The sequence below is a fragment of the Convolutriloba macropyga genome, chromosome 11, assembly GCF_964194025.1.
Source record: "Convolutriloba macropyga chromosome 11, txConMacr16.3, whole genome shotgun sequence".
Lineage (NCBI taxonomy): Eukaryota > Metazoa > Xenacoelomorpha > Acoela > Convolutidae > Convolutriloba > Convolutriloba macropyga.
In genome coordinates, this window is record NC_134478.1 from 15,180,474 (window position 1) to 15,192,184 (window position 11,711).

Consider the following 11,711-nt stretch of genomic DNA (forward strand, 5'->3'; position numbering starts at 1 on the left):
TAATTTTTGAGTTTCCAGTCAGGATAGAGAATTTAAACCGTAATAAACTTAGACGTGCACCTTTTATACTTCACAAAATAATTTAGCAACCATGAAGTCTGAAGCAAAATTCGGAAAGAGCCCTTATGACCAAAGGTTAGCCAATTTTAATATAACTTTTGCTTTCATTTTATTTTGATATTAGTTTAAGATACTTAATGTGATAACTTTTTCAGTTTACCCAAGTTCTCTCAAAGTCACCCACTGATACCAAGAATTTATGAGCCTGAGTGGAGACATGACATGAAAAACCGTGAGCTTATACTGAAGGTAAAAAATTAATCTCTGTGTGAGATTATAATTTTTTGTTATGGCATTGGCGGTATAGTACTTCTAGCTCATAAGATTCAAAACCTATTTTGATCGCCCTCTTCATTCTCATTTTATAGTCGCCATCAATATCACTCTTCGCAATAATTTGATGCACCTTACTTTTTTACTTATCGAAATCAGATGCTAAGCTGTTGTTAGATTAATACTTTGAGAATTGTTTCACTCTTTAGAACGCTGTCGCATCTGGTATTCCCAATGCACAGGGCCCGCACAATACGACACTTTTCCTGGAGAAGAGGGAACGCTTAAACGAAATTGAGTGGCAAGAGAGAGTAGAAAGTAAGCGGCCGTACGTTGTACGGAGATGCGAAGCACTGAGGCCACCCTTGCACGATCCATTTTCAAGGTAATTAGATTTATTCGGTGAATAATCCACGTGTAGGTTGATTTTATTTGTGAGGAGCTTTCCTTCCATATTTGAAAAGTCTGCAAGAGAAAAAGTGATCCTAGTTTTATTTCGCCCCTTCTTTCTCAATGAAAAAGGATCTTTTCCGTTTGTGCCCCCCCAGCTTAGTGGGCGCATATTATTTGCGCCCCCCAGACGCACGTGCCATATTTTAACATAATGATTTACTATATAATGGCACGTGCTCTGTAACTGGGGGGGCGCATAACGTACTGGGTGGGGGGGGGGGGGGGGGGGCACAAACGGAAAAGATCAATGAAAAATTTGGGATAGCTACCTCTTCTGTCCCCACCCCCTCCCCCAGCTTTTGAGGTGTATAATATTTGCACGCGCCTTATTTTGGCCGTATACGTGCGCCTGGGGGGGTATAATGGAAAATACTTGCAAAATTTAGCCGAATTGAAGCACAGATCGACTCGATATTGGTGCTCACAAAATTTTCGAGTCTTTATCATTATACCCCTCTCCCACTTAGTGGTCATAAAACGCCCCCGGTTACAACCCCCGGATCTTTTCCGTTTGTGCCCCCCCCCCCCCCCCCCCCAGTACGTTATGCGCCCCCCAGTTGCAAAGCACGTGCCATTACATAGTAAATCATTATGTAAATATATTGCACGTGCGTCTGGGGGGTGCAAATAATATGCGCCCACTAAGCTGGGGGGCACAAACGGAAAAGATCCCAACCCCCTTATCTTAAATATACCCTAATAAGAGGCTTCTATGATAAAAACCCAAAGGTTCAAACCCAAATTTGTTAATGAGAAATGACAACACACACCAGATGAGTTGGTCGTCAAAGGTAAAAAAGCCTATCCTACAGATGCGAATTTGGATCTGTTCTGTTTCCGCCGGCAGTGTTTTTTATGACGTCCGCTTACAATTCATGAGATTTTAGCACTTTTCTATTTAAGCACGTTCGCCTGGGGGCGCGAAAGATATACGAACTAAGTTGAGGGGCCTAAACAGAAAATACTTTATATACATATACTTCAATGCATAATTCGTGAAATTGAACTTTACACCATCAAGGAGTGGTCTTCGCACAATCAGATATCTCTAAACAATGATAAAAGCAAGATCCTTTACATCGAAGGTGAAATGCAACACCCCAGGAAAAACTCGATTCAACTGGTTGCTCGTCCAAAAGATCTCGGGGTTTGTCCTGAACCGAAAGCTGTGCGAGAAGAATCAGCAAGGCGTGAAAACTTCTCTAAGAGGTCAACAGTTCTCTCAAAACGCAAAGACTGAGTAGGATACGTAGTATCTGTTTTGCCCTAGGTATCAAGCAGCATACAGAAGACAGTGACTTAATGTAACGGTTACAAACGTTATAAATAGCGTCTAGATGAACTGAAATTGTTGATTTCAATGTACCAGGAACATCACGATATTCTTTTTATGCTGGCTGTAATTGATGCTCGTTATCGCATTGAAGAAGTATTACCTTGTATTTTATTAACATGGTACTCGCCAAGATCTAAATTTCGAGGTTCAAAACATTGGCTAAAGAAAGCAGACAAGCTGTTCTGAATTCAAGCAGCTAAAATTGGCAGACTCAGGTCTAGGAGGAAGTTGACTGAAATTGTTTCCGTGTTATCTCTCGAATAGAGATTAGTAAGTCTCTATCTCTGGTCTGAAATTTGACGACAGTAATGTAACAAGCGGAGTTCTGCAAGGATACATTCTAGGCTCTCAGATGTTCTTGGTCTATATTAAGGACACTCCAGAAAGATTGAAAGAGTGCAATAATTTTGGCTATGTGGGTGATTTTAAGATCTTAGCACGCTCGGAACAGGAAATTGAGGCCTATATGAAAACCATTGAACTGGTGCGAAGAAAACCAAATATTTCTGAATGTTTGAAAATTCAACCTGCTAAACCTCAAGTGTAAACTGCAAGCGTCCATGAGCACAAAACTAGTAGCATGTCCGCCAAAGCAGAAAAACGTTGGTTCGTTTCCTACAAGCAGCCTGAACTGGAATAGCGATTGCCACCAACAAACTAAGAAGGCCACATCATCAGCGCTTCACCAGATAAAGAGAAACTTTTAAAATTCACGCACGCTCAAAACGAGCCTGAGTGCACATGTTGGCTACGTCGTCCCAACCCTGGTGTATGGATCCTAAGCTTGGGCTCTAGTCAGCAGAAAGAGCTTCGACTTGTGCAAAATGGGCCAAGAAATTGATAATGGGCAGCGAAAAGACATATAGAGAGGGACTGAAACAACTAGAACAGCCTGCAATCAACTACTATCTTGGGCTGAATTGTGTTTTTTGGAATCAATCATGAAGGTAAAAAGTGATCCCAACTCATACATCTTATCCTACCTATACAGAAATAGTACTCGAAGAGTACTATTTCTATAACGAACACGAGGAGTATTGAGAGTGCCGAAAAATTGACTACAAATTACTGTCAGTAAATTCTACATAAGAGCGAAGCGGCTGACAAACTTTGTCAGAGAAATTCTTATTGTAGAGCCATGACTAGTGAGTAAAAAGAGTAGCAACCAGACATATACTGGAAACTGTTTGATGACTACTACAATATGCAGAAATCCTGAACACGGCAGCTAATAGGCAACTGTAAAAACTGTAATAAAATGAAAAACCATTTTTTCTGAAGGCTTGACACTGGCACCAGTAAACAGAATTAGTGGTTCTGAAAACCGTGGGCCAAACTTAAATCTGTGACTACTAATATTACTAACTCGTCATGATCGCACAGTGACACTGCCAAAAAACTAATTGAGCGCATTCTTTCGTTCAATCAACAACGTACAGATTCCTGAAGAAAATAAAATGTATTTATTTGTCTATTGACTCGACTACTGAAATTTGTCACAATTTGACGGATGTTGTGATATAATCGTTCGATCATTCTGAAAACCTCACATGATTGTTTTCATTTGGAACCAATAAATGAGTAGCTCTTTACAACTATATATATCTGCAACTGGGCGAGTTTAGAACCTCATTATCCTATTTACGCATTTGCCTTAAAATATATTTTTGAGGGACTGGAGTTTTGATTAATTAAAGTCTTTAATTTTCTGAAACCGATCGAGGTAGACATAATATTTCTGAGTATCCTTGATCTAATTCAAAAGTTCGAGGAGTTTTATCAAGAGTCCTCAAGAAACGAACGTGGTGCAACTAATGATAGGCTTAGCGAAATCAAACCTTTTAGGTATCAATTTAGGATGCAGATCATAAGATCAGTTTAACACTAGATTGATCAAATTTATTACATACTTGACTCATTACACCTTGAAAGAAGTTCAAAAACACTTTTAGTAAAATATCTTAGCATTATTTACATAAATATATAAAATTCTAACTCCTCTATGGTTAAAATTATAGTATACGCGCTCTGGGTGGATTAAAAGTTATACGTACACGCAGATGGGGCCAAAAATACCGCTTTTTAATGGTAAATTATTTACAGGTACAAAGCTGGTCTGTTGTATCGATTGGACGATCCAAAAGAGCAATCAGAAGTACCCGTCGATCCTTCATGCTACTGTCACAAGCCATGAACCAGTACTGCCTGCTTCGTTTACCCCTCTGCAAAATAGTGCCTCATTGTGACTGAAAATTGTAGTTTCCTTTTCCCACTGAAGAGAAAAAAACTTTCTCACCTGTCTTTTTATCACACATATTTGCTCAGTCTAATTGGTTATTTATATTTTACTAGTCAGAAACAACTATTTAAAATAAAGTTTTCACGGGAAAAGGAGGCTTTAAATTTCGAAAGCGAACAAATTTCGAAAGTAACAATTTTTTCATATATCATGCGGTGTATTCGCTATTTAAACTCATTTAGAAGAATAATCGATCATAGTTTGTTAAATTGAATCGGGCGTCCAACATTAGAAGTTACCAATACCGTGCCAAATTCAAGTCTTCAAATTATTTTTTTAAAACTTCTCAAGGTTTTAGCGTATAAATTTAGCAAAAAAATGCGATAAAATTAACTTTCACGTCTTAACGTTAATGCAATAAATTGGTTCTGTCAAAATACACGAGTGTTCTCGCTCCTCGGATCCTCAGTTGTAATTGTTGAGTCTGATGCTGGCAGTTAATTCAAGAATCAGTTTTTCAAAACGATTTTGTTTGAAAAAATATTACGAGTAAAAAGACTGAAGATGGAGAAAAACACTTGCTAAATTATTCAATCTTGCGTTAGCTAAAAATGCTGTTTCCATGTTGCCACTTTTCGAAAATGTACTGTTAATAATACCTTGTTGATATTCAGATTATGAAAACCGCATCAAGTTCTATTTGCCACAAACACAGCTGCAGATCATATTATGAAGCAAATGAAGGTGAAACAATCCTCTGCAATTGTGAAGGCAGCCATTGTTTGCTAGACAAAATAGTCAGTTAATTTTTAAAGGAATCCCTCTTTAGAAATTGGATCCATTGACCTCTAATCCATTGTCTTGACATTTGCTCCCGAAATTACAGATATATTGATTATAAAGTACAAACAAGGAGGCTCGATAATCTGCGTTCGCACGCAATTTTCCGGCCCCGCTCAACCAAATTTTTGACTTAATTGTCCACCAACTGAGGAAGAGATACAAAACTCAAATGATCACTTCTCAAAAATAACGTCTATTCAATTAAATTCAAAAATCGCTTGTAGCTCTCGACTTCAAATGAAACAGTAACTCATTAGAGGGCCGATGATACCTGCGATTAAGGAGAGTAAGTCACAGGACAAACAAGCTAACTAAGTAAAAAACAAGTATTACTTCCGACCAAAACTCAATGTCTCAATTTTTTCTTAGAAAACTTAATCAAAAAGTCAAAATAGCATCAGATAAAATGTAAACTAAACCAATTGACTCGCATTTCACCAAATAAAATATAAGACCCGTCTTCATTGAGAATAGTCAGCAAATAGACAAAAAAGAAAGGGCAAAATTAGAAAATACGTTTACACTTTTTGAGAACAATTAAATTCAAAGTCATGAAAGCAATTAGCTATCAACTGAAATCATTCATTGGCTTCGCTGAGAATATTCATTAAAAAAAGTTGAGACTTGTCGTTAATTGTGAGGTCATAATACTACAAAAAGTGCAAATGCGCAAAAATCAAAAACAGTTCAGTTTTGCGAGGAAAAGATGTCGCAGCCAAAAAGAACAAAATCTATTCGCACTATATAAGAAACAATCAATCTTTTGGAACATAATCAATTGCACTTTTTTTCAGCTACAAAAATGTGATATGCGACTTTTCTTTAATGTGCCATTTTTGTGATGATCGGACAAGATAGCAAAGGAAAGCATCAATGGAAAGTGTCAAAAGAAAAATAAAAATTTTATGAAAACTTGTATTATATATGCATAAAAACCATTTTTAACAAAAACACAGCAATAAAGACTACATCTTGATTCAGTTCGCAATTTGTAACTTCTCTGTTTGCTAGAACTAGGCTGCAAAAGTGCAGAAAAAAGATTGAAATTGATTAAAATCATAATGCATATGAACCCTAAAGTTCAACTTTAAAATGGGACATTTTTTAACTTGTCACTGCTTAGGAAGCCAATTGAACAGGTCAATTGTGAGACTAAGTCAAAAGACTACACTTCAACACCGAAAACACTAGGAACTTAAATCTTCATGAGCAATTTTTTGCAAATTGTGTTAAACCAAAAAACCGCATGCTTTCGGCTACAGTTATTATGCCTGCTCATTGGCTTTTCCTTGTATGTTTTTTTGTCTGGTCAATAATTGAGACTCGATTGGAAATTACACTGGTGTGCAACTAAAACCAAAAAGGCAAAGGTATTTTAAAAAATATATCAGCACCCCATTACAATCCGATTAATTTTTAAACAAATAAAATCAACAAGTAGATTGTAACTTGTCGTGTTGTTGCTGCTTCACTATTACAAACAAATTGTTCCAAATGATACCGAAACGGCTCAGTTGACTGAAATGTCAATATGTAAAATAATAAGTGATGAACTTTGGATACTTTTTGAGTAGTTTTGCCAAAAACCATTATGTATCAACTGAAAGCATTAGATACTTTTTAATAGCTCCAGCAATACCGAATTAGACATTTGATTATTTAGATCTGGTCATAAGACAACAAAAAGGTTATCGAATGCCGGTAAAACTCATGACTTTACGAAATATTTGTCGAGCCATAAAAACCATGAACTTTACTCATAAAACACAATATTGTTTCATTAGACTTTATTTGAACATAAATGGACCTTTAAATGAAAAAGAAGTCAATAATTGAACCTCTGAATGAAAAAAGACTGTGGATTGGAATAAAAAATATTTCAAAAATTTTTTAAAAATGAGTCCCAAAATACAATCAAAATCTTTTATCATTGCAGTGAACAACAAGGAGACTGAAACTGGCCTGGCTATTGCTGCGCAGCTTTTAAAACACTCTATTGCTTTTAAACTTGTGTAATAGTTTTGATAAACGAAAATCTTAATATTCAAAAAAAACGTTGAGACTTGTCGTTATTTGTGAGGTCATAATACTACAAAAAGTGCAAATACAGGCAAAAATCAAAAACAGTTCAGTTTTGCGAGTAAAAGATGTCGCAGCCAAAAAGAACAAAATCTACAAAATCTATTCGCAATATATAAGAAACAATCAATCTTTTGGAACATAATCAATAGCAGTCTTTTTCAGCTCCAAAAATGTGATATGCGACTTTTCTTTAATGTGCCACTTTTGCGATGATCGGACAAGATAGCAAAGGAAAGCATCAATGGAAAGTGTCAAAAGAAAGTTAAAAATTTTATGAAAACTTGTATTATATATGCATAAAAACCAGTATTGAAAAACAACACAGCAATAAAGACTACATCTTGATTCAATTCGCAAATTGTGACTTCTCTGTTTGCTAGAACTAGGCTGCAAATTTGCAGAAAAAAGATTGAAATTGATTAAAATCGTAATGCATATGAACCCTAAAGTTCAACTTTAAAATGGAACATTTTTTAACTTGTCACTGCTTAGGAAGCCAATTGAACAGGTCAATTGTGAGACTAAGTCAAAAGACTACACTTCAACACCGAAAACACTAAGAACTTAATTCTTCATGAGCAATTTTGGCTAATTGTGCTAAACCAAGAAACCGCATGCTTTCGGCTACAGTTATTATGCCTGCTCATTGGCTTTTCCTTGTATGTTTTTTTGTCTGGTCAATAATTGAGATTCGATTGGAAATTACTCTGGTGTGCAACTAAAACAAAAAAGGCAGAGGTATTTTAAAAAATATATGCAGCACTCCATTACAACCCGATTAGTTTTTAAACAAATAAAATCAACAACTAGATTGTAACTGATCTTGATGTTGCTGCTTCACTATTACAAACAAATTGTTCCAAATGATACCGAAACGGCTCAGTTGACTAAAATGTCAGTAAGTAAAATAATAAGTGATGAACTTTGGATACTTTCTGAGTTATTTTGCCATAAACCATTATGTATCAACTGAAAGCATTAGATACTTTTTAATTGCTCCAGCAATACCGAATTAGACATTTTATTATTTAGATCTGGTCATAAGACAACAAAAAGGTTATCAAATGCCGGTAAAACTCACGAAATATTTGTCGGAGCCATAAAAACCATGAACTTTACTCATAAACACAATATTGTTTCAATAGACCTTATTTGAACATAATTGGACATTTAAATGAAAAAGAAGTCAATAATTGAACCTTTAAATTAATCGAAATGAGACTGAAACTGGCCTGGCTATTGCTGCGCAGCTTTTAAAACACTCTATTGCATTTAAACTTGTGTAATAGTTTTGATAAACGAAAATCTTAATATATGAAAATTAAAACTACGCATTTCTTATTTTTGTTGGTTTAAACTTGCAAAAAACCCCAAAATAAGTTAATCCCAGAAAAATTTCATAAGAACTGGTAAAGTAATTAGATCAAATCCGAATAAACGAAGATTTTGTCAGCATTTTTCATGCTTTCACCACCTATCAAACTGGACAAACTGGAACAATTAGATGTTTTTTTATTAGAATAACATTAAAAAAAATTGCTGAGTTTTAAAAAATACAGCTAAAAATTTTGTAAAGCAGCTACTTCAAACTATTGATGAACTCTCTTCAATCTGTAAACGTAAAACTAAGGAGACCATTGTTAACAATTTTTGTCATATTTTAGCAAAAATTGATCAAAATTTTAATTCAAAATTCCGAAAAATGTTAACAGAACAACGGAAGTGAGCCTAAAATTCACAAAAACCTTGAACCTCCGTAACCTCTTGGGTAAAAAAATCTTTTTAATTTCAAATTCTACGCTTGACAAACCCGGTTGAGTGTATAGTTCCTCCCCCACTAACGTGAGTCGGAACAATAAAGTTAAGGTAGAGATCACAAAGTTTCAAGTAGATTCTTTTTTGATGGCGTCTCGTCTAGAAATAACGTGCAAGCATTTTCCACAACCTACAATTTTAGGTTTTAGTTTACCTCCACTCTAATTTGTATTTGCACCTATACCCTCTTCAATTTTTTTTTGCGAAGATTTTTCGGGGAAATTTCCCAAAAATAGATGAAGTTTTGAAAACAATTGTTATAATTGAGCTTTACCTACACTTCGTGGGAAAAAATTTACTATAATTAGAGTGATGGTCCTCATTTCTCTCCCGTGTAAGAATGTACATATCTGATCTAAACAGTTAATTCTAATTTGGTAATTTATTCTAGGTATATTGTAAACACCTTTTTTAATTTTTGTTTTACAGTTAATGTTGGCTGTTATTACGCGTCTTTGCAGATAATGCAGATAATTTTACCCAGTCAACTTTCAGAGTGAGTTTTTGTGGGAATAACAGAAATTAGGAAATCATGACCAACCAAGGCCAATCACTGTGAAAATAAAAAAAACATAGCAGGACAAGTCCTGATGTACAATTCAGAGAATTTTCATTGACTAAACAAAAAACTAGACCTAGAAAGTACTAGCAGTGAAATGGGAAAACCATTTCTAAATCAGACTAAAGTTTTTTAAAAAAAAAACAAAATCAATGTCAAAATGCCGCATGTGAAAAAAAACCACTAGCGAAAGAGAAATTTGGTTCAAACAAAAAACTAGGCCTAGAATGAACTATGAATGGATTGGGAAAAACTTTTAGAAAAAAATTTGATCAAAAAAATTGAAAAAACAGTAAAAAATCAAAGTGAAATTGCCGCATGTGAACAAAAAACCACTAGCGAGAAAGCGAATTTTTGGCCAAACACCGTTTTCTCACTCTACTTTAAATTTAGAGCAAAAAAGTTTCACGCCGCAAAACCACTCGCTTTTTCGCTCCATTTCTTGTTTCGGCGTGACCAAAATCACTACTCCAATTTGACTTCAAAAATCATGAAAATGTGTGAACAGATCTTAAAAAAATACAGCGCCCCAATAAAATTCAAATTCTTTGATTTGTAAAAAATTATGCGTAAGCAATTTGATAGTGAGCAATCTGAACAATATGGCAAATAAATTAGTGGGAATTTGATGCTACTTAGTGATGATTTGCGCTACTTCTTTTTTAAACGTATTCAAATTTCTAACAAATCTCAATTTTTTACCGTGTTAACTACAGTGATTTTATGGTTATGGTTTAAACTTGCGAGATGAAGAATTGTTTCCTTTCAGACGTTCACCACAATCCAAAAATGTGATGAAATTGTCCAGCGGCTTTTCAACATTTTTGGAAAAAGTAAACAAATTGTGTGAACCAGTTCAAGCACTATTGTGTTTAAAAGGATTTCAAAGTGCCTAAGTTTTTGGCTTTCCTTTTGATTTAAAATAGTTATGCATCGGTTTGCTAAATAATTATTCAACATCATTTTATTGGTTATGAAATCAAAATCAAGCTACTTTCAAGTAATTGAGTTACTTTCAAGCGTTTTTGAGCAATTGGTCAAAAAGTTGGTTAGCAGCTATGACGCGTGTAACAAGAAATATCTTATTAAAAACATAAAAGGAGATGAGAGATGCGCGTTTGAACATATTGATCTGGTCTGTCGGCTTCCAAAAAACATAAGTTCCGGAAAACTTAAACATTGATCGGTGAATTTTAAGAGATCCGAGTTGAAAAGAGTCGATTGAAAGAGCCGAAAATTTATTTAAATTATTAGTCGATAAGTAAAGATAAATTTTGCAGCTAAATAAATTGCTTTCTGAAATGAGACCACCAAGTTCTCAACCAATCACAACCTAGTATTTGAGAAATGAAATTTTAATATTTTCTAGTAAAAGAAACTGAAAACGAATTAATAGATAATTATCATGAAATTATCGCGGGCCATGGCCATGCCTAAGCGGTTTATGGGACTTAATATGAAACTATCAGAAAAAAACATGAGACCAATTAACTCACTGAAGTACTTTTCTTGGTATTCAAATAACAATTCAGGATGATTAAAGGCAACTTTTTGCTTTCGGCTCTTTTAAAATCAAGTAAGTTTTCGGCGCCTTCTAACGTCGGCTCTTTATAACTCCGCTCTCCTGCTCGTAACCAGTTTGATCATCCCAGCATGCGTACCACTAGTTGTGCATTTATGTCGTCCAATTCTTAGAGAACGAACATAATTGGATTTTAGTTAACAACTATTCTTTGGAAGAGAGTTCCTTTTGGAATTACTTTTTCTTGAGTTTTTCGTTTAGTATACATCTGTGGGTTTATCAAATTTGAGTACGGTTTATCCTCCCTCAAATGTTTGCTTGGAGAAATAAACAACTGTTTTTCTATTCCGCTGCCTTGAACAGATTAAGAGTTAGCACCTTGAATATGCTAGATCTCTTACTTGTTGCTTTTCAGCTGATGCAAATGAAAGTTTTCGTTGCAAATCAGCAGACGATTTAATTTACTTCAAGGCAACTTTTTAGTTTGCTTCACATCATGAACTCGCCATTTTGGACAATTTAACTGTTC

The 11,711-nt window shown here is 35.0% G+C and overlaps 1 protein-coding gene across 1 annotated transcript; it reads left to right on the forward strand.

Moving 5' to 3' along the window:
• Positions 1–4,692, forward strand: LOC142349343 (sperm-associated microtubule inner protein 10-like). Its single transcript, XM_075400823.1, has 4 exons — positions 1–135; positions 216–309; positions 543–718; positions 4,226–4,692. Exons 1-4 carry the CDS (start codon positions 92–94, stop codon positions 4,314–4,316), a joined length of 405 nt encoding a protein of 134 aa, XP_075256938.1. The 5' UTR covers positions 1–91; the 3' UTR covers positions 4,317–4,692.
• Positions 4,693–11,711: the final 7,019 nt, after the last annotated feature.

Bases quoted from the DNA above. Each gene is read 5' to 3' on its own strand.
- LOC142349343 (XM_075400823.1), top strand. From the start codon at position 92: ATGAAGTCTGAAGCAAAATTCGGAAAGAGCCCTTATGACCAAAG. The intron at 136-215 runs GTTAGCCAATTT...TAACTTTTTCAG, and splicing joins AAGAGCCCTTATGACCAAAG to TTTACCCAAGTTCTCTCAAA. The intron at 310-542 runs GTAAAAAATTAA...TTCACTCTTTAG, and splicing joins ACCGTGAGCTTATACTGAAG to AACGCTGTCGCATCTGGTAT.